Source organism: Centrocercus urophasianus, unplaced genomic scaffold (genome assembly GCF_019232065.1).
Source record: "Centrocercus urophasianus isolate 14NV4802_14NV808 unplaced genomic scaffold, USGS_Curo_1.0 seq_14, whole genome shotgun sequence".
NCBI lineage: Eukaryota > Metazoa > Chordata > Aves > Galliformes > Phasianidae > Centrocercus > Centrocercus urophasianus.
This window is the reverse complement of record NW_024884586.1, coordinates 12,506,758-12,529,765: the sequence shown is the minus strand read 5'-3', so window position 1 is coordinate 12,529,765 and position 23,008 is coordinate 12,506,758. Positions and strand designations below refer to the sequence as shown.

At 43.8% G+C, this 23,008-nt stretch overlaps 1 protein-coding gene across 3 annotated transcripts in view; it reads right to left on the bottom strand.

The window, feature by feature from the left end:
• LDLRAD3 (low density lipoprotein receptor class A domain containing 3) overlaps positions 1-22,981 on the bottom strand; it is a 104,589-nt gene extending 81,608 nt beyond the window's left edge. For 2 of the 3 annotated variants that reach the window (XM_042814824.1, XM_042814825.1), the window contains exon 1: positions 22,927-22,981. In XM_042814824.1, the coding sequence (XP_042670758.1) occupies positions 22,927-22,960 (34 nt within the window). In that variant the 5' untranslated portion in view covers positions 22,961-22,981. Of the gene's footprint in view, positions 1-1,890; positions 1,910-22,926 lie in introns of those variants that run through there. The other variant, XM_042814826.1, reaches the window with a different exon arrangement.
• Between the last annotated feature and the right edge of the window lie 27 nt (positions 22,982-23,008).

Below are 23,008 nucleotides of genomic sequence, written 5' to 3'. Positions count from 1 at the left end.
CACTCAGATACCATATTACAAACTACAAACGCCTACGTAGGACAGAGAAGTTAATTGTTTTTAGCATCTCAGAAGAGAGCATTTTATCTTCTTTTGCTCTGCCTCTGTACTTTGAATAAAGAGACTTGCATGTACTTTGTCATAATTATACAGCCCCACTGCCTGAAGTCACTGCAATTTTTTGCAACACCTCCGTGACACAGCTGGGCGCATTACCTTCCTCTCTGATGGATTCAGACCTTGGTGTGAAGAGACAGTAAATCAAGTTTTACCGTAACCAGTGTCACCTTAATAAAATACCACAAGTGCCTGACACAGTGAAGAACCTCTCAGATAATTCTGCCAGTTATGCCTTAAAAGCTTGGATTTTAAAACAGAAAGGGGCGGTATTAGTGTGCCTTGGAAGATTTATGATCAGTATGGCACCATCTGTCCTGCCAGAGCCCACGCTGCTGCACGTTATCTAACCAGATATGCTGTCTTTATCAGTTCTGCACTACCTGGTCATCCAGCATTAGTCATCCTGAAACCACAGCTGGAATTATTCTCCACAGGGCATGAATGAGAAGGGAGTCTATAGAGTAAGCAAACTCTTGTTTCTGTCTCCAACTACTGTCCACATCAACTCTATATCAAACTCCTCCCTGTATGACTGCAGAAAATCCCCATTAAGTAGACATGCTCAAATGGCTGGCCACCACCTCTTTGGAAGGCAGAGCACACAGGATTTTCATAGTCAACACGTCAGCTTCCTTAGAACAGAGATGCTGGAAGCGCTTCCAAAGAAGCGGAATGGCTGCACCCTGCTCCACCAGCTCTGAAGACTCTCTCACCTCAATGCCTGCTCTGCTGATAAAATATGGCAAGAGAAACGTGCTGGTGGCCCACATCCACTTAGCAATAAGACTTTCAGGCTGGATCTTTTCTCCTTTCTTCCAGAGAAAGAGGTCAGGGGACTCCTCTTTAACGGTCCACTAATGGGAGGAAAATAAGAAAGTTCACTACTGACAGAAGAGCATCTTGGGGGTGGGAGAGATGCTATGACTGAGTTTTGGTTAATGCAAGAATCTTTGCTAAGAGTTTAAACACAAATTTGCCTTTATTTCACAAACTGCTGAGACAACTACATTCTGCTTGCAGAACACAACAGAACATAAAATTTTAAAATACTCTCACAATGTAGGGCCCAATCAGTCACCCATAAAACCATCCTTTAAATATTCATGTGTGATGAAACTAAACTGCTACACACAGGTCTGTATAGAGCTGCTTTCTGCTGTTATGTCTAGGTTTCAGCTGCTCGTTCTCCCAGCAAACACAGTTCTCCTTGTTTAACATTTTCCCTGGCAACAGGACACTTCCGACAGCATCACCCCGTATAAATCATAAGCTTGTGTAAACCGGTAGGAGCAGATGTCAGCGCGGGACAGCAACTCTTGGACAAAGTGAATGCTAAGACTTCATATATATATGTAGTAAGTGAATCAAGAGGTGGTAGAGCAAAAGAAAAGACGAATTTATGATAATGAATTATAATAACAGCATTCCCCTAATATCACTGAGAGAATAATTTATGCACTTAGGATGTGACGGCACTCCAATGCAGCACATCTGCAGGGGAAAGGAAGCAGTGGTCTCTGTAACAAGCAGAGGGCTTTGGCTACATGAGGAGGCTGCAGCTTGGAGACAGTGATGGGAGGCTCTGCAGAGGGCCCACGCCAGGAAGCAGGCCAGGGCTGCAAAACAAAACAGCAACACTGCCCTTAACAAGAAACGAAAGCCCATAACCTCTCACTCAACAGCACTGAGCTAATTTCCAAGTGCAAGGAGATTGATGACAGATAACCAAGATTTTAATCTTGACAGAGAGAGATCTGCAGACTTCCCTACCTTGGGAAAGCATTTCAGCTCTTGCTTTGAAGTCCTGCCCTAAGAATACAAAACAAGGAGTCCAGAAAGTTCTCTCCTGAGGCTCTTAAAATGAAATCTGGAAGAGGAACAAGAATGTTTTTTCAAACAATACATTAAAGCAACAGCTGAAGTTAGGAGATCAATTAGCAGAAGACAACTGGAGTCAAGGAAAGACAACAGCTCAAGAAGGGGAGAATGACTGTACTAAGTGCCAGTGACAGCATGCTATCTATGGGGATAGGATAGCGCTGCCCCTAGCAAAAAGCACTAGCCAGAAACAGATGCTAAACCTCTTCAAACAGGAATGTAAATCCAACAGTGAAAAGAGTTAGACCCAAAAGAATCCAATGCATGAATCTGGAAGCACCACCTGACTTAGGTGCCAAAACACGGTGCAATCAGAACTGTGAGCATCCTTGAAGCTGCAAGTAGAAAAGCAGAACATTCTTCTCCAGGTGCAGTGATAGCACAGAAATGGACACATGCAGAGAAAAAAAAAAAAAAAAAAAAAAAAAAAATAACAATTTCAAAGCCACAAGGAAAAATAAAGCCTTGACTTCAGAGGATCAGGTTGGGTTCTAATCAGCTGGTTTTTAGCCACACTACATTGAAAATGGGACTAGCCATGGCACAGCCAGCAACAGCTCTTCAGCCCACCTCAAGTCCCGCCTGGGACTTTCCTATCATTCTCACATTGGTATTTTGGAGATCACTGCTCATACTGATCTGATTCATCAGATAAAACACCACAGGGCATAGCTTCCTCAAATGTCACGCCCTGGGTCTATCTGAAGAGATTTTGCCATTATTTTAGACTTGAAAGGTTTCTTTTATCAAAGATGGCATGTATTTGCTATTTCTGGTAGCTCTGGTCATGCATCCTGCATCAAGAAACCTCAGACAAAGTTAAATGAGGGCAGAAGACAGGACTTGGCCGTGACAGATGCAAACAACAACTGGTTATTTAAAGTTGGGAATTTCCCACAGACACTACTAGAGATGCAGAGAATAATCACTTCAAGTGAAAAATAACTGTTTTTGTAAGCACCTATCTAAAATGTGATTTTCCCCCATTCAGACCGAGTTCTTTGATATGCTTTATGCAGTAATAATAAAAATATATAAAGAAAATAAAGAGAATCAACATTTGCCGTATGGATTAGATTTCCGCTGCTTTCTGTAAGCAAATCAATAACAGAAAAATAAATGGCATTTGCATTTTGTCAATGGGAAACATGCTGTTAAGAAGATGCACAGCAGGGATTATATTGAAGTGAGAGCTCATCCTTTTCACAGTTCAGTTTTGCCTTATCTATTTCTCTTATTCACTGCATCAGAAGCCCTAACTGAGAGAAATGATGTTTCTCCACCACACTGGAGCCCATACAGAGCCTCCACGTAGATGGGAAGTTAATGTGGGGTGGGCAGAGTGGGTACACAAGGCATCTGGGACTAATGCTTTCCAGCAAATATTGCCACAGCAACATACCACGTATCATGAAGAGCTTTCAAGATTGCAGTAAAGTTGAGTTTGTTTGCAGTATATGCAATCATGGATTTTGGCTCTTTCAAAAGTTGCAGTGTTTTAACACTGTGGCAAAGAGTACTAGGATGAAGTGGGACAGAAGAATATTTAGCAAAAAGCAGGAGAAGTTTTAACATGCACATGAGAAAACTGAACACTTCCCCCAGAGAGACTGAGGCAGCTGGGACAGGGCTCTGGCCTAGAAAGGGCCACAGAAGAAACAGAGCAGGATTTAGTCTACACGATGTACCAGTGTTCTTTCTTTTCCACTTCTTACTTCTTTGATTCCTGCCAATTACATTTCCTTTACTTCTTACAATCCTCTAACCAATTTCCAAGAAAGCAGTAACTACTTTTTAAACACCTATCCTGGACATAAATAAAAAAACAAAAACTACACCACCCACCTCAACATGCTCATTAGGCAAATGGTCTTGAAGAAGTCTTGTGGTGCATTCCAGCCAAGAAAGAATAACCAAACATTCTGGATATCTCACTTAGCCACTTGCAACTTCCGAGCCTTGCTGTGTTTTACTGGACCAAAAATGGGACAGAACACAAATTAACAAGCTTCTGGTTAACTACAAAGCCGCTGTCATCTTTTAAGGCTTCAATTAACAATTTTTCATCAGTTATTCCCAAAATGAGCCAAAGCAAAACTCAAGGGATCTCTAAAGCATTTCTGTAACTTCAGGCATCATTTTGCTGGTTAAATAACCCCTGAAAGCTCCACATTCCTGCTGGCATCTATCACATTTATGCAGGCTACCAGGTGTGCTTTTGGAAGAAGCTGGGGCACAGACACGTCCTGACAGATCGAACCTGCAAAGCTGAGGGGGCTGAGAAGCAAAGAAACGATCCCACAGATTGCTCTGAATTCACACAGATAGGGCCTGGAGGGAACAACTCTCACGGTTTTTCTGAAAACTTTCAATGTAAATGAAGTCAATAACATTCACGGGAACTCAAGATACCTTGGGAAAAGGCAAGGCTTCTAAATGTTCTCAAAACATCAATCTATCTACTTGGTTCCAAAATAGCATACACTTGTTTTCACATAAAACCCAAACTGAGACGTAGGATCTGCTAAATTAACGGATTTCCCAATCTTTTCCCAAGGTTCCAGGGAACCAAACATTACCACTCGCAGAGGCTCATGAGATGGACTACAACCGGGCTTCTTTGAGTGCCTTGGTAAATTCACTAATGAAGAAGCACTTTCAGCATGCTGCCATTAAGGGTTAATTTTGCATCTCATTGGCCTAGCTAGGCATTCCCATAAATACCAACCCAGCGGATATAATTGCAAAGCAGGTATGCTTGGCTCTAGCCACTCTGCCAATTTAGTGGCAATGAATGTCTGAAAATTGCAGGGTGTAAATTTAGCTGCGTGGGTCTCACGCGTTGTGTTTATTTTGCTGGGAGAGAAATGTATTTGATTAATCAGAATTAAAAGAAAGATATTACACTTCATGAAAGGTTGTTTATTTTTTCCCCTGCCTGTAGATAGAAATAATAAGAATAATCACTATATTTACTGCGTAAGGACAACGCCAGCACAGCTTGCGCGTTGCTGAGTTTCAACAGCAATTTCTTTTAGGTCACTGAGCAGTGAACTGCTTTCGCCAAGCAACGCCAAGACTTCTGCAAAGTGCCTATCAGATCCAAGTAAGACGAGGCAAGAAGAAAGAGATGCCTCTGTAATAAAAGGCCGCATATTTTCTCTGTAACAACCATGCTCAGATTTCTTTTGCACCCTCAAGAAATCACCACCTGCTAGCTGTGTGGCACATTTGCAGTTTCCCTCCCACACACTAGAAGAAATTCAGAAGACAATGAAAATTGCAGATGATGGACGCATTAAGGATGAGGGCAGGTAACAGTGTTGGATTAACAGCCACTGCCAAAAAGACAGACCACTAGCACAGCATGCAGAGCCTCCCCCACCCCACTCCAGACATGGAGCAGAGACACCTTTGTTAAGCAGCCTTGAGTCTTTGCATTTTACAAGCTACCAAATCCAAACATAGTGCTGTTACAATAACTAATTCTTACTTGACAGAAATAACCCACTTTCAGATTCACCTGGTCTTGGATTTTCTAAAACCACCTCAGCACAATTGAGAGAAAAGCAACCTTCTTGGTTACCGGTTCAGAGTTTCTCCTTTCCCCTACAGTAACCAAAAACACTTGAAAGCAACAAACCTCTTGATGAAGCACCAGAGATCCTCATGTACCAGTCCCTTTGAGTTGTAGCTACTGCAAGGACTTGTTCTCATCATAAGCAGGCTGACACATTCTGGTTTGCTCTTCTGTCAAAGAGCAGAATTCACAGCTTGCACTTCCCACATGGGAAAGTCCAATAAATTGAAAGCACCCAAATGCTGAGGTTCTCCCTCCTTTCTGCACGTGCTTCATCAGGACCACGGGAACCAGCCTGTACCACAGGTAGGACACAGACCTATTTTAGGCAATGGATTTCTGTGATTGCTCAAAATTAGTTAAAAGATTTAGAAAGAAACTGCACATTCCAGATGAGACGTAAGGCAAATGGGAATAAATTAAAGAGAAGTGAACTTAATCACTGACTATTTTCCTCCCACTAAGAAAGCAGGAAGGGGCTTTCATTCCCCACCATCGGATAGAACGGTCCTGTGTTTTCCGTATCACTTACACTTCCTGACACCAGCACATTATAGAGGTACTTGGCTACTGGTGCTTTGGCACAGAAGTCACTTGCAAAGGCAAAAATAGTTGGCTGGGATGAGGAATCCCACACTTAGATGACACAGACCAGGCATGTCCAACACAGCCTGTGGGCCATATGTAGCCCGGCCCAGCTCACAGCGCAGCCGCCCCCTGCCCTGCGCCATCACAGTAACAAACAGCGGTGTGCTTGGTGTTTTTGTTCTTTTTTTGTTTTAATAAAAATAAATAAAGATTAAAATGAGTTTTGTTATTACATACAATAACTGTGTTATATATTTTACAATGACTGCTCCAAAAGTATTGCTTTCTATTTCATTACACCGGTCCACAGTGTCAGAGGCGGATGCTGGTGGTATGGCAGCAGAGGTTGAACCTTCCCACCAATATTCCATTGCATTCTGTTGTTGTGTGACAGATGGCAGCAAAGGGGCAGTCAGACAAATTGGTGTCTGACACGGAAGCGCACACAAAGCAAAGGTGTGGAACTGAATTTCTCCACAGGGAAAAAAAACGCGGCCATAGACATTCATTGATGCTTCCTGAATGTTTATGGAGACCACAGTACAGTGAGGCAGTGCGTGGTGCATTTCAGCAGTGGTGACAGTGGGTCATCTCCTCTGGTGCAGATTTTCACGAGCACAACACGCAGGCTCTTGCTCATCAATGGTGAGAGTGCGTAGCCACTGGTGGTGACTGTGTTGAAAAACAGTGATTTGCAGCTGAGAATTTGTTCTATGAAACAGCATTATCATGCTCTTTGGATCAGTTGTTACCATGGAAATAAATAAGAGGCATTACTTTCAGAACAACCCAATTCCCATTCACCCAATGTGGTCCACACAAGCCAAAAGGTTGGACACCCATGATAAGGACTGTGAGCTACGGATCTTCTTATTTTTAATATGAACAAAAGATTTCACTGTCCTTCAGCATGCATCTGATAAAAGAGGCGTTCTTCTCCATAAACACTAACACTCCCCGACATCTGTCAGAGGGACTTAGCAGGACAGCTTCTCCAGGCACTGCAGCAGCAGAGCACAACAAGACACACTGCCTAGCACAGGGATGGCCCTGCACCAAGCTTGGCACGCTGCTCCGCTCTCAGCAGCCCCAGCCGGCTCCTTCCCGACAGGCCTTTGCCCACCTGCATCGACAAGGGTGCTCAGCGTTCATCATAATGCGGAGTAAACTCTGTGCACTTCAAGAACTAGAAACAACAAGGTTTGAGAAAGACATCAGCAACCCAGCTGCATTCCCCACTTCAGGCTTGGAAGGAAGCCTTCAGCAGCTCACACTGATTCCACACGGATCTGGGCTCCTCTGACCCAGAGACTGGAGCACATGGAAAGGGGAGAGCCAACCTCAGATGTAGCTTCCTTCAGCAATCAAGCCTCATTAATAATTTCACTGTTAATGGCTACATAAATGAAGTACGTGAAGAAGCAATTAGTTGTACAGTTACCCATTAAACCAAAAGCACTGCTCTTCCACTGTCCTTGCTTCCTGCTTAAGCCACAGGGCTTCCCATTTGTTCGTGGGACTTACACATGAAGGTCAATTAATAAACTGAATTCATTTAAGTTAAATGTATACCAGAAGAAAGGTAGAATGTGATTACTGTAGCTCTTTCCCATCCTCCTAACCTCATATGCAATTAACTTCCACATACTCAAACACAATGTAGTCTGTAACACAGAAAGGAAAAATCTGTGCACCTATTGCTTTGCTGCCAATTATATATATAGATACTTCTGACTCAGGAAGTTAACACAAAAAAATTACTTCTGACATTGATCCATGTTCTGTGGATTAGCTGAAAGAATATAAAGGGAAAACTAAGACACAGAAAATATAATGCAATGATAAATCTCACCCAGGACTCTAGCACCAAACACATCATGGGCCTGAAGTGCCCTACACCACGTTCACATCCTTTACATATGAAGCACAAGATATAGCACAGCCAGCAACATAAACCATCCACTAGCTCTTTACATTTTGGCTGTACATTCTCCAGATTTCCCCAGGAACTAAAAGGAAATATCTTAAGTATTGACTACAACAGAGCTGATAACTGTGTGGGGGAAAAAAAAATAATAATAAACTTTAACTGAAGTGTTATCAGCACCAAAACAACGGAGGTTAATTCCATATGCAAATCCAGTGAGGCAGGAAGGATGCCTCAACATGTCTGCAATACAACATTAACCCAAACATAGAAGTCCTTAACTGATGATAGATGTTCTTCCTTTCCACTGAGGCTATTCATTTGATCAGCATCTTCCCTGTGGGATGCAACATGCTAATCCCAAAGCCGATAACAGGAAAGATTCACCCCATCAGTCAGATTTCAAGTGAGCCAACATGAGTTTCCATAGTTGGTTGGAGGGTATGAAGTTAATACAAACAGAAATCCAGTGCCTACAGTGTTGTCTGGTGAAAATTAGTTTCTTACTTCCTCTAAAAATCCGATCCCAGTGATAAACATCCCTTTAGCAGCCACAAAGGCTCATTCCAAAGGCAGGAAGACCATTATGTCACCAAGACCACTATCAACAAGGCAGCTTTGCAGCTTCATTACTGTCACTATTTGACATCCATCAGAAGTTTGTCAGTACATTCCAGATAACCATGTAATCAACACACTTCAGGAAGGGCCAGAACACAGCGACAGCATGGGCTCAGGTACTCAGAATGGTATTTCTCATGAGGCCCAGGCAGAGCAAATTGTCACATCATCCACTATGACTGCTGGAGGTGAGCGACTCCACAGCTTCTCTGGTATGTCAACAACGGTGGTTTGTTTTAGAAGCACTCTGTCAGCAGGAAGCACATGCTACCAGCGATGTTCTGGGATCAAACACTTACTTAGTGCCAACAAATCCGCATGGCAAGATGAAAATTAAGCTTCCTTCCACCAAATCACCCTCAACCAGAGCACAAAACTTGCCACTGGGAACAGAAATTAAACTATTCCATCTCCACATACATCAGCCCTACTCATCCAGCATCTTCTCTCAATATCTTCTCCTGTTGCAAAGTTGCTAGAATCACAGTGGTAAAAACCAGCACAGAATCAAACATTGTGCACATGAAAAATGAAGGTTTAAGCCATAGTTGCTCAGGCCTTCTCAATTTCCTACCTACAGGAACACACAATAAATCTTTCTGTGATTCTTTAAAAAAAGAACAACACAGCTTTAAGAACATACTGCACGGGTACATGGCTGCTTTCGATATCATAGCTGCAAGAAATTCAAGTCAAAACTCCCAGTTTTAACAAGTTCACTCGAAGTAAAAGCACCTTTTATGTCCAATTATTCTCTCCTTCCTCGGAAGAGAGGTGAGACTGACACTGTATGAACAGAACAAATTACAGCTGGCTAAAATGATTAACTTCTTTCCATTTCAATGAAATTTCATCTTTTGAAATTTGGGTTTAGAAACCTACATTTTTAAAGGAAACTTGCTGACTGGAAATGGAAGAAATGAAGTGATCTTGAGGAAATCCTGCAAAGCAGCTTAGTGACACTGATGTTCTTTCCAACCTTGTCATTTCAATGAAATTTAAAGACACAAGAACACCTGAAGAAAAAAAGATTCACCTCTGAGAATCAGGCTGTGAATACACCCTCATACTCGCACACAGCAGCTTAAAACAGAGCAAATCTAATGAAATATATCCACATATTCATTCAAAGAAAAGGAGAATCCAAGCCCCCCAAAAAGTAGAAAAAAAGTAACACAATAATTCTCAACACGCTTAATTTAGAGCTAAATCTATTTGGAATCTATGGACACTCATGGGAAAAAAAAAAACAACCAACTAAAATTAAAAAAAAAAAAGTAACATATTCCTTTCTAATCTGCTGGGTAATCCAGACTCAGAACACGTGCTCCTGGAGACGTGTGCTATTTATTAGGACTTAGCAGCACCTCTGAGAAGGATTCATACGGCTGAACTGTGCACATTCTCAGGTAAAGACAATGTCCTGAACTAAAACTGATCAGAAGACGCTACGATCGAAGTCCTGTTGTACTCACCTATCTTTGAAATGTACAACACAATCATAAAAGGGAGAAAAGCTTACAGTAGCACTTGGGGATAAACAGTCTTTCCCCTTTCCCATGTCTCATTCCTAGGCCTGTAAAATTGTCGTGTTGCACTGTTTCCCTATCTTTATTTTATCTCCTATCCTACACAGTATATTTCCTCATGTTTATTTTATTCCATATCCTACACAGCACAGAGACTATCCTGTGCTAATAAAAGCAAGAACCACCTATTTTCCCAGACGTCTAGTTTAAAGTTCCCCCCTCCAGTGTCTGAATTGGTGCCAGAAAAAGAACTTGCCACTCTCCACACTGGGTGACTGGAAGCACTTGCTGTCTGGCTCATAGGAAATGCTGACCGCAAGGAAGGAGAACCTGCATCATTCCAAATGCTCATGATGGACGCTATGATGATATGAGCAAAATGAAACTACCACCGACATCCACTCCCAAATGAAGAATTTCCACTTTGATGGAAAACCATCAGAAACTACAGGATTCAAAGGAGTGATGTTCAAGCGACCAGTGAAGCAGCCTTCACAGACAAGCTTATCAATACAACAGCATCAGATCAAAACAGGAGACCTTTAGTCACTCAGAGCACCAGCAGGAAGAAGTCTCTCTACCCGAACAAGACAGGAAGCAGAAGTGGCTGACAGCAAAGGTGTGTGCTACTCACACAGGCCTGAGCCTCCCACTCCAGCCCTTCAAGAACACATTGTAAGCGACACAAAAAAATCCACAACTCCATTTCATGCTGTTTGCCTCATTCTTTCTGCAAGCTCCCTTGGCTTTATTGTTGCCCGGGGCAAAGAATCCCTGGAAGAAGGCAGCATGGGCACAACTCTCCATGAGGCATCAGCCAAAGCAGCTAAGTGCAGCTGACAGGGGAAGCGTACCATTTCCTAGTGTCCTACTTACCAAATCAATCAGAAACCAACTCCAGCAAATAAGTAGTAATGAATTATTGATACCACTCACTTCAGGGAACTGAGCACTTACCAGCATTTATGAAACTAAAGAAACTGAGGTGGTATCACCATTTTGAGCTAGGCAGAAAGGCCAACAGCAAACAATCTACTTAATGTCAAGCACTGTCAAGGATCACCATTATCTCCAGGACGTTGTCTCAGCCCTGTCTGTAAGTGAGCACAGACCACCTTGATTTATATTCCACTCTACCCATTTGTAAAAAAAAAGCTTGCTCCACGTACAGAATTGAGTCATTTCAGTAACCACCACTTCTTACTACTTTTTCAGAGAAAAAAAAAAAAGGAAAAAGATGACTGTGTTCAAAGGAAAGGGCAGTAGGAAGGAAGCTAGGGGAAAAAAAAAAAAAAAAAAGAAAAAAAACCACATAAAAAATATGATCTACAACATGTGCTCAGTGGCAGGATTTGCCCTGAGGAAGCAAAGGTGGTCTTGAAACCTTACTGCTTTAAGACACTTAAAGTCTACACGTAGCTTGCCTCCCAGTTAGCTAACCTTTTTGCCAATGCAAATAAATTCAACTACAAGCTCAGTAGAAAGCCAAGGAATCCAGTCATGATTCAAAACACTCTTACAGTCACTTCAGGTTGTCAGTAGTACCACCAAGGAACATTTCCATCACTGATGCATAGGAGTAATCTAGGAAACAGAACTCTCTACTCCTACCACACTTCCCACCTGTATTTTCCACTGATGCCATTGTTTACTTGCTATTAGAAAACAGACAGGGTGTCATGCACATTCATCTCACATCGTGCTCTCCAACCTGCCCCTTACCAATCCTACACCAGGCACGCTAAGCCAACAGCCCTACATGCTGCCTACACACAGTTACTGCAGTCTCACGCTTCTGGAGCCTTCACCACCACCAGCAGTTGCTACAGTCGGGGCAGACACAGACTCAGCTGTCAAACTGGCAGCCGTATCTCATCTGACCCAGGTTAAACAACACACGGTGTAATGTCAGCAAGTCAGCTCCTAATCCTTTCCCTGGCAGGAATGCCAGTGATTGTGAGCTTCAGGAGGAGGAAGATGAATGTCGGTGCTTGTGACACAGCCCAGCCTCACCAACAGGATCCTTTACAGGAAAGGGCAGCTTTTAGGGTGGAATCTGAGAAGACCAGAGAGAGGATTCAGCCCTACCACAGATGTCTCATATGATCACATTACTCTGCTTTCCTTGGCTTCAGTTTTCTTTATCTGTTAATGATTACTAATGCTCTCCAATCCCACGGGAATGCTGCAGGCATCCATAATTTATGTTTCCGTGCTGCTCAGATTCTAAGGAGATGGGTACCTGAAGACATATACTGATCAGTAGCTTTCCAAATATATAAACTGCTTTTTAGAGAACATCATTAAAAAAACAAAAAAAAAAAAAAAAGCAAAGTATCAGTATCAAAGGCCCACAGCCATATCTTGAATAATTCATTCATCAGTAGTAAACAAGCAAAGACATATGCAGAAATCTTTGAGCAAGTATGCAGCTAATACCCCGTTCAGGGACTCTGATTAGAACGGAGGCAGGCCCAGCTGTAACAGAACAGATCAGGGAGGAAAGGCTGGTAAGGTTGCATCTTAAGGACTGTGCTCAGTTTTTGGCCACTCTCTATTAAACATTGAGAATCTGAAGTATGTCAACAAAGAGCAACAAAGCTGGTGAGGTGTCTGGAGCACAAGTCTTATGGGTAGCAGCTGAGGGAATTGGGATTGTTCAGTCTGGAGAAAAGGAGGCTCAGGGGTGACATTATTGCTCTCTACACAGATCTGAAAGGAGGTTGTGGTGAGGTGAGGGTCGGCCTCTTCTCCTCTGTAATATTGATAGCATGAGAAGGAATGGTTTTAAGTTGCACCACCAGAGGTTCAGGTTGGATATGAAGAAAAATTTCCTCTCAAACGATGATACTTTGGAACAGGCTGCTCAGGGAGATGGTGGCATCATCATCCCTTAAGGTTTTCATAGAAAGGGTAGATACAGTATGCAGGGACGTGCTTTGGTGAGCATGGTGGTACAACAGGTTCATAGCTGGACTGGGAAATCTTTGTGGCTTTTTCCCCTCCTTATATGATTCCATGAATGACACGTCCCCAAAGCCCTGCTGCTCAACATCCAACCAAACTCAGCTCACAGCAACTCTAGAGGCAAACCCCGGAATCTAGCCATTTCAAAGCACTGTTGGTATGGAAATCAACTATCCTCTTTTACTTGCCCTCAAAGGGGCTCAGGGCTCAACAGGAACTCCTGGTATGGTGTTCATTTTTGTTTTTCTCTTGTATGCATACACTGACCTTTGTTTAATGCTGAGAGTGCTTCATGGGAGGAGAAGAAAGGAACAACTTAGGAAACTTGCTTAAAAACAGACTAGGAATCTGTATGTTTCATCTTCTCCAAAATGATTTTGCCTTGGAAACATGCAATGACAAGCTCTTGGTATAGCTGCTTATTATACCAAGGGTTGAATTTCGACAGCTGAGCTTGCTCTCACTCAAAGCATTCTCTAACCAAAACAGACACTACAGCATTTCAATAATACACTTTTTCCAAAACAAAAGGCCAATGCACTCCTTCCAGAATGAGCTAAACAACGCTGGAATACCTACCAAGTCTATGCCTAGTTTTCCTACAGTGAAGAAGCAGCTTGGAGTTCTTGAGCCTGCAAATCTTGCCCTCAATAGTACAGTCAGCTGGGTGTTTGGAAGGAGTGCTCTGTGTCTCAAAAGCCACTTTCCCTTTGAGGTATCTCTTATCAGGCATGTTTCCTGTCCAAAACAGAGATAACCACCAGATACCTCAGAAATTACATAGGTTTAATTTTTACAGGAGCTGACAGCTCTCACGGAGGTCTCTTCAGGCTCCACACAGATCTAGAGGAAGTTACACTGATTGCTTCTCAAAACAAGAAAGTCTGTTCACCAAGGTGGGCTGCCCAACTTTGCACCTGTTGATGAGCAAACAAATGAAGCAGGGAGAAAAAAAGAAAAAAAAAAAAAAAAAAAAAAAAAAAAAAATCAGCCAAATTGTGCTCTGCAGGCTGAACAGTTTCCCCATAGGACTGTTTACGGCAGTCAACAGGCAAGATTCAGCCTCAGTTAGGACAAGAATATCCTGCCAGTGAACAAAACTGCTTTTTATATTTTCAGATATTATTTCTTTCAGCTAATTGGCTATTAAGCTCCGATAAGGTGGACATTTATCTCCAGATAACACAAGAAAATTGGAAAGTAAGCAGCCTGAAGCTACCCTGAAGACTGTTAACCAAATAGCAAGCCAGAGCTCCATTAAAACAATTCATTAGAAAACCTATGTCATCCCTTGGCAGATTTTCAAGGATCCCATTAGAAATTTTAAGGATACCCTATCTGATTAGTCACTGAAGTCTACTACTGAACTCATTTGTAAATAGAGAGTCCTTAACATTGAAAGCCTGAAAGTATTCCAAAGCTGCTTCAAAAAATTAGAACAGAAATGTCCACTGTCTCTAATATGCAGAATTTTGTAGAAGAAAGGCAGAAACTTTCTATACCATCTACAAGGCGAGACTGATGGCAAGGTATAGCTGTGCAAAACAACATCATCAAGTGCCACGAAACCTGGGTGGTCTCTGCTAGTGTAACTAAGAGACAAACACCGGGATAAGTCATCTCGGAAGAGCAAACACTCAGGAGCCCTGAATCACTGGCTCTCCACGAAGCATCTACTTCTACCTCAGTTGTTGAAAACGACAAGCGTTTCACAGAAAGGTCCCTTAAAGTTGCAGTGCAAAGAGGAAATTATATGATTTATAATATCTACGTTTTATAACATTTTGTTTCTCCATTTAAGGAAAATTGGAAGGAGGAAGACAAACTGCTGTCATGCTCTTCTCCTTAATGGACAGATAATTCAAGTGTTAAAAAAATCCCTGCAACTATTCTTTTTGGAAGACAAAGGTTGCAATCAAAAACGCTTAAAAAGGCAATGTGTGACACTGTCAGCAATCCTGGTATGAAAAAAGGAGCTGGCATCACTCTACCTCAAGCTTGTAATACAGAAATTAACATCCTTCATCAAAGATTTTTTAGGGCAAAATTGATACTGCTTACTGATTTGCAAGATTGTGAAGTTTATGAGTAATGCTAGAAAGTCTCCTAGCATTGTCATTTTTATCTCACTGGTACTCAATCAATGCTCCAGTCACATCTCATTGATCTTTGGTCATAAGTGCACTCCTGACTGGTTCATGGTGCTTTCTGGTCCTTCCTCAGAGAAGTGAAAAGAAATCAATTCCTGAAGCTCACTTACTGCCTGCAGATCTGTGGAGGGGCTGCTGGTCAAACTGACTGCAGAAGGACCAATACTTGTCGTTTGCTTTACAGTTAATAGGCTGAAAAATTTCAGGGCATGCTTCTCTCACACCTTCATGCTTACTGACATCCAAAGCCACTGCAACCCCAAGAGAGAACACGCGAAACAAGTGGAGGTAGATCTGCCTTCAGAAATGCTTAGGAAAGAGAAATTTCTTAGAGAATGTAAATTAGGATTACACCAGGACTTCATTAAATACAAGGCAGGTTTAACACGCCAGACCTCAGTTACACGGTACAGTGAATGGTCTATTTAAAAGTTCAGCATGCTTTTGGATTTGTTTTTGTTTTTCACACAATTCTACCTGCTGTTCCACACAGGCTTTGATTTCACCCACAATCCTGGGTTTTAAATTCAGCCAGCACTTCATTAAGGCATGTAACCAGCATCAGCCCATGGATTTTTTTCTGTCCCTCTCCACTTTCTTTCCACCTTTCAAAAGGTCGTCTTCAAAGAAAGAAACAGAACTATTTTGAGTCTGAATAGGCTGCAATCAACACAAACACACTGCCGTTGCTCCTGTTAGCCAATTCTGAATTACCTCTAATTAGTTTAATGACATAGTCTTTTAAAACTGATTAAGCAGTAAGTACAGTTCTTCCAGACTCTGGGATTTGCCAAGCGCCCTTCCCATTCTGCCAGCCTGAGCAAATCTTGATCTCTACATCTGTATTGTGTTTTTCCAGTTACCCAAACAAGCAAAGCTGCAGACTCTGTTTCATATGACGCCAAGTCCTTGGTAAGACATGTTTCTTATCAGGGCTCTTGTCGTGGAAGGTTTCAGTCTCCCACCCTCAAGACCAGCATCCTGACAAGCTATGAAGAACCCTGAACCTCTCAGGTAGATAGCTGCTCTCCTCAAGGCAAGAAGTGTGTGCACTTCAGGCTCCAGTCAGACCATCTATTCACCTTAGTGGTCCCCACTCCTACCCAGCTCTTGATCTGCATGTTTTCAGCCATAGCCACAAAAGCAGCAACTTGTGCCACGGACAGGAGCTGGGACAGCCAGCCACAAGAGCTGCTTTCCTTTGAAGCTCATTGCCATTGCTGCAACGTATTTCTTTTGGAGCTTTTAAGTGGTGAGTCTATTAACGTACCTGTCCATGAAGAACTGATGTGCTTTGGCACCTCCAGCAAAGTAGGGCTACTACACAAATTTAACAATGTAAGGAACTGTTCTGGCACATTTTGTATTGATCTCCCCAGCGGTGAGGTGCCAACACTGACAACACCTTTAGCCATCTGTGCACACACACCCCACATTGGGGGCAAGTAAATATTAACTGAACTTCTTATATGATCACTAAGAAATTCAAAAGTTTGCTCAAGAGGCACAGTGCACATGTAAAACTGCATCAAGAACCCATTGAGACCCCAAGACCTCAGCAACCTGCTCTAGCCAAACAGCACCTTCCAAGCTCAGTCACAGCAGTAAGCCACACAGCCCACGGCTGGGCCTTACCATGGCACAGCTGAGCAGTAGGTAAGGGAAAAATAGATAAAAAAGGGCAAGTTTAGCAGCACAAGGGCATCCTACATGTCTAAATTTCCTTTATCAAGTGATGTCACTTTCCACCAAATACACAAGAAGTGATCCAAGCCTAAGGAAAAAAAAGATGAAGTGGACCACAAGGTTCAGTAAAAAAAGAGGTGTAAGCAACAGGACTAAAGGTTGCCAGCTCTTTCCTTTGCCTCGTAAGAGGAGAAAAAAAAAGTGCAACTTGCCAATTACATTGATTTTTATTATTATGTCTATTTGTGTCTTTATTACATTTCATGTTTTGCTAAACCTGAAACTCCTCTGTTTGAAGAATCTTAATGACAAACGAAAAATCTTCACTGTAACAAGAAGTATTGAACAAAAAGAACAGAAAGGAAAAACAGGGATGAATAGCCAAGAAGAATTCATAGTGTCAAGAGAATGTTACCTTGTACCCAGCTCTTCCCAGCAAAACAGAACATTTCAAAGACATGAGGAATTCTGAACCTTGGAAACATGCCTGTAGTTACCTGTAAGATATCGCTCCTGACTAAAACAGGGATCCACAGTACTAACAGCATAAATGAAAGCTGCTAGGGAGAGTTGGTGTCCAGAAGAACTCCAAATCCAACTGTTTATATTGGTAAAAGGGAAAAAAAATCCAGAACAGCACACTCCAACCATCTTCAGTGCAAGCACTTCCTAATCTTTAATAAACTAAGCCTCACAGGCTGCAACACTCATTTTAGGTGGGAACACCACACAGGGTGAGGACCTCCCCAAACCAACCCCTAATCCGAAAAGATCCTGCCCACGGGTTCAAGCTTCACTCATTTTAAGAGTTTTGCTGCCACATCCCCTTCCACTCATCAGGTCAGGTCCCTGACCACTACAGAATGTATCACACAGCAACTTGTGCAACTGTCTACTCACACCCAAAAGCAACTTTACTGAATGTGTTCTGATCATGCCCAGGTCCACAGCTGCTCAGGTGACTGCAGGAGGAAGGCTTAAGAACCACAAAAGAGGCCGCTCTGACCAGCAGCCCTCCTGCAGGATCCTTCCATTTCTATTTCACTCAGCCAGGCCATTCTGGTTACCTGCCCACATCGCTCCCATCCTGCAGCAGACCTCTCACGCTAATAGGAAGTACCTTCCACTTCTCAAACTTTTGAGGACATGGTTTTGTGGGCTGCAGCTAAATTAGACACCTAACTTCACGAGTTTCTTTGCAGTCAAGAGATGGCTATCTGTGGTGGCAGCTGAGAACAAGAAAGAACAGAGACCAGTGGCTCTTTTCAGATACCTCCTGTCGTTTCACATGTGCAAATCAAAATACAAACACACACCAGAAACAACCAGCATTTCAGCACCTTCTCCCTTTAAAGTGCTTTTCAGTCTCAGTGGCCAACTCTGCACGCAGCATAAGGCTGGCTTGAACTCATCTCTCCTCTGACAGTTGTACATCTGTGTGAGAGGCTTCCAGAGGAAAAAGCCAACATAGCAGACTCAAGCAGGAAGACCAAGCTACCGCAGTGTAGCAAGTTTTTACATGTCCTACAAGCATCTGGATACACACTTGCAGCCCACGCCAAATGCAGTGCAAAATTCACAGCCCATATCTCTCATTGACCATATATTTAAGCTAAAAGTTTCATTGCAAGAGAGGCTAATTTAGTTAAATGTGCTCCAGCAGAACTCTTTGCCTTTTTTTTTTTTTTAAACACATACAAGCTCTCTCTTGAAAATTCTTCAGCATCCAGTAAATTCAGGATAAACTGATTACACTAATGGCTGACTATAAAATTACCCTCAGCCATGATCTACTTACATTGCAGGCAAAAGGCAGTCCGTCATTCAGCGTTTCATTTTAGAGACACCTTAAAATGCATCTCATCATTAAAACTGGTTTCACTTGAAATACTTCATTCTGTATCTTAGCATATCCTATTAGGAGATCTTGCCTGAGCAAGAGTTTTGCTTTAATACTAAAAAAAAAAAAAAAAAAAGAAAGAAAGAAAGAAAGAAAGGAAGAAAACAAAACCCACTAAAACAAAAACAACTGCGAAGACATCAGATCTTTCTCATTTCTCATCTTCCAAACCTACCCACTGACAATGGCATGGTTTCCACATCAAGGCTCAGAAAACACCAGCTTCAGTACCCCTGGCAGTGCCTCCCTACCAAAGGTAGGACATCACAGCCTGCCTGCAACAGACAGGGCGACCTAACAACAACAGCCTGCAAGGCTTCCCACCACTTCATTAAAATCATCGTCAGCTTCCACAACATTGAGGATGCTGAAAATGAGAGCACTGCCATCATCACTGAGGACCTCATGCTATGGATTTTTCAGGCCCGTTACATGACTGCCTTCTGCCTGCGCAGACAGAGGGCAACCACAGGACAGAACAACATCACAGAAGCTGTTCTGTGAGATTTACTGGCTTTAAAAAACAAAGCCTGTGTGTAGGTGATAAAACCTTGCCTCAGCCCTTCCTGGCCAAACAGGGTTGTTTGAACCTCTGCTCATCCCATCCTGCTGTCTGAGAAGCCATCAGCTCTGTAAGCAGCCTCCCAGATTTATGACAAGTGAAGCTGTTTTACTCCTCACCTGGGAGATAATCAACAAACAAATGGAAGCAGGATGCTGGATTGCTGTTGTCACAATAAACATGTTATACTACCACCACAAAATCCTTTCATCCAAAGAGCATGCTAGTCTCTTGGTGTATCAGATACTGCAGGCTGATGGTAGGCTTCAGACATTTTATTTCACATTTGTACAAGGGGTGCATTTTGACAGTCTACTTTATAGCTAACAATCTCCACTTCCTACCACGATACGTGACTGCGAGACTGCAATCAGGCCGTTACCCCCAACTGGGTGTTGGCAGCACCCAATGTTTCTGATAGCAAACGGTACCAACCACCTAAAAAGGAAGTCTTGAGCAAACAAACATCAAATGCCCTGTAGCCAGATGTGGAGCTTTTCCTTGACGCAGCACCCCTCAGCTGCTCTCACTACAGCAAATATCCAGCACCTCTCGCATATCGCTTCTCTCTCCTATTGGTTTGCTGAGATGGGAGCTTCCTCACTTGCCAAAGCTGCTACAGGAATCCTTGTTCATCACCCACACATCAAAGCGCTACAACAGTCTGCAGTTTGCACACGTAATGGAACAGGAAAAATTGTGGTTGTTGAAGCAACAGACCTGGTTTAGAAGTTTTTAAGAGGTTGCATCAAGAATACAAAACAAGCATGCTGTATACACACGACAGACATGCCTCCAAGTAGAGTGCTTTCCTTGTTCCCTTTATTTATACAGCAGTGGAGCAGAATGGTACTCAACAGCACTCCTCAGCTCCCATGCAGAACATGAGGGTTTTCAGCAAAGAAATCCAACGGAAGCAATACCTCAACATCAGTACAAATGAAGACCAGCACAGGGAAATCTTAGGTATTCCCTTTGCAGTGTACCAAAGCTTTAAGCTAGCAAGGATTACACCACGCAGATTATTAATGCAGTAACATAACCCTTCGAGCAGCTTCCATCCCTGCTCAGTTTTGGGGACGTTATGGTTTTTTCAGACTTTTGAAATGTAGTAGCAAATTGTGATGATAGCACACATGTGGTCCTGCATGTTTATGCTTTCTGTGAAACAAGGTCTTGATCCCAACAGCGCAAGTGCGAAAGACAGGAGGGAGCAGACACAAACCTTCCCCCTAAAACTGAGCTAGCTGAGTGTATTTTAGGAAGTATAATATCTATACATCATATACTGCTTATACATCAGAACAATCTTTACACTGGACTGTGATATCCTAGAGACCACGTGTAGGAATTCCAGCTATGCACTGCACTCTGACTCTCCAGCAGGTTGAAGACTGACATTTTTAAGACCTACTTCAGATCTAAAACAGGAACAAGTTTTGTAGTTGTCAGAAAAAAAGCAATCTTCCTTAACCTGATGATGTTCTTACAGCCCGAGATGGTAACTGCAACCCCTGAAGGGCCTAACCCGCATTCACGAACCCTTGAGCTGCCTTGGAGCCATGAGAAGTGCTGGGAACAGGGTCAGAGCATGGCAGAGTGGAGTGCTAGCTGGGCACGTGAAGGTGTGAGCGCTCAGTGGGACCTGAAATGAGGCATAGCTTGAAAAAAAGAAAGGAATAAAATTGGGGAGCTCTTTTACTGGGAGCAGAGGTTATAGCTGGAGATAAGACAGTCTCCTTCTGATCAGCTGTCAGCCTCGTATACATTCACCCTGTACATAGCATAGGTAAAACCTTTCCCGTTCAGATAAGGTCTTTCAGGATCAAAAGTGACATTTGATCTATTAAGAAAAGATGTAAATAAAATATCAAACTTTGCCTTGCAAATCTCCACTAATGCAATCCCAGCTATTTCTGCAACAGGAACAACTGTTAGACGCAGACTTGAATCACTGTTTATTTTCTGTTAGCTGACACTGACCCCCAGGGCTTCAAAGTTTCCGATCCATACCCAAAAAAGACTCAAAAGGAAAGAAATTCTTTCAGGAGTTATCAAAACTAAAAGGCCAGGCAAAGACAAGCCAGTTCTCCCTGTGGGAAGGTTATGGGGCTGCCAAAATATACAGGGGAAGGAACATTTTAAACAAAAATCCCAAAGATCCAATACATGAATGTTCAAAATAGAAAACGCATTAAAAATAACAATAAAAAAAGTTTCAGAAAGCTCTTTGCATCGGCTCCAAAGCAAGCCAGAGTCACCGGTTAAATAACTGCAGCGGAACTCTTGTGCAAGAAGGGCAGAGCTCAGCGTGCAAGGCTCCCAGATGGGAAACAGGCCTGTGAGGGGTGGGCTGGGGACTGCCGTGCTCAGGTGGGTGGCTGGCAGCTCCAAGGCCCCACACTAAGCCCGGTGTGTTCACTCACGTACACACGGCACATGGAAACGCGTGCCTTGCTAGGAACACTTTGGTGAAGTGCAGGCCACGTTACTGTGTTATGGAACTTAATGAGGAAGAAAGCATCACAACACAGATAAACAAACTCAGGCTTTGCCTGAAGGTTTCCAAATAAAGAACAGCTGAAATAATTTCGAAAAGCATACACAAACCTACAGAGCAGCCACACACGCTGCACACGCAGCTGGCAGGTACGTGACTCTGAAACACTGCAGGTCCCACTGCACCTCTCCTTCTTCCTGCCCATAGAACCAAAGTTATATCGTGGAATCTGTGAAACTTAAAAGACCTTAATGACAACAAATACTCTTCAATAACAAGAAAAAAGAATATCCCGCTTTACAATCCAAACTCTGCTACTGCGTGCCATCGCTCCATCTGCACGGAGCGATTCCCGTGCCGGCAGCAGTACGAAGTCGGCTACCCTCCTTTCCGGGCAAGAGTCCGCTAGGACCGAGCAGCAGCACCAATTACGCCCGCAGCACGGCCGCACGGCACGCCGGCAGCTCGCTGACTTTGACAGCCACTGACCGCGGGGGTGTAAAAGTTTACCGAAGGAAGAGTTAGCGGCGCAGCCCACCCAGCAGCTCAGACGAGGCGGGGCAGCTCGGCGGGGCCCGGGCCGCTCCCGAACGGCTCCACGCCCGGCGCCGAGCAAGGCACCGCCTCGCCCACCCGCTGGCCGCCCCCAGCCCGAGCCCGCCCCAAGGGGAGGCCGGGACGGGCGCGCGGCCCGCCGCGGGCGGCCCCCACCGCCTCGGCCCGCCCGGAGGTGGGGAAGCGTAGGGGAGGGGAAAGGAGGGGAGAGGAAGGGAGGGAAGGGGAGGCCGGAGGCCCCCGGCTCACCGGGCGCCGCCGGGAGGCGGGGGCGGACGCGAGGCCCCGCGCCCTCCCCCGCCGCGCCGAGCACGCCCCCTCGCCGCCGGGCAGCGCCCCGGGACGGCCCGCGCCCGCACTCACCCGCCGAGCCCAGCAGCAGCCACAGCAGCCACATGGCCTCGGCGCCGGCCGCTCCGCAAACTTCGGGGCTGCTCCGCCGGCC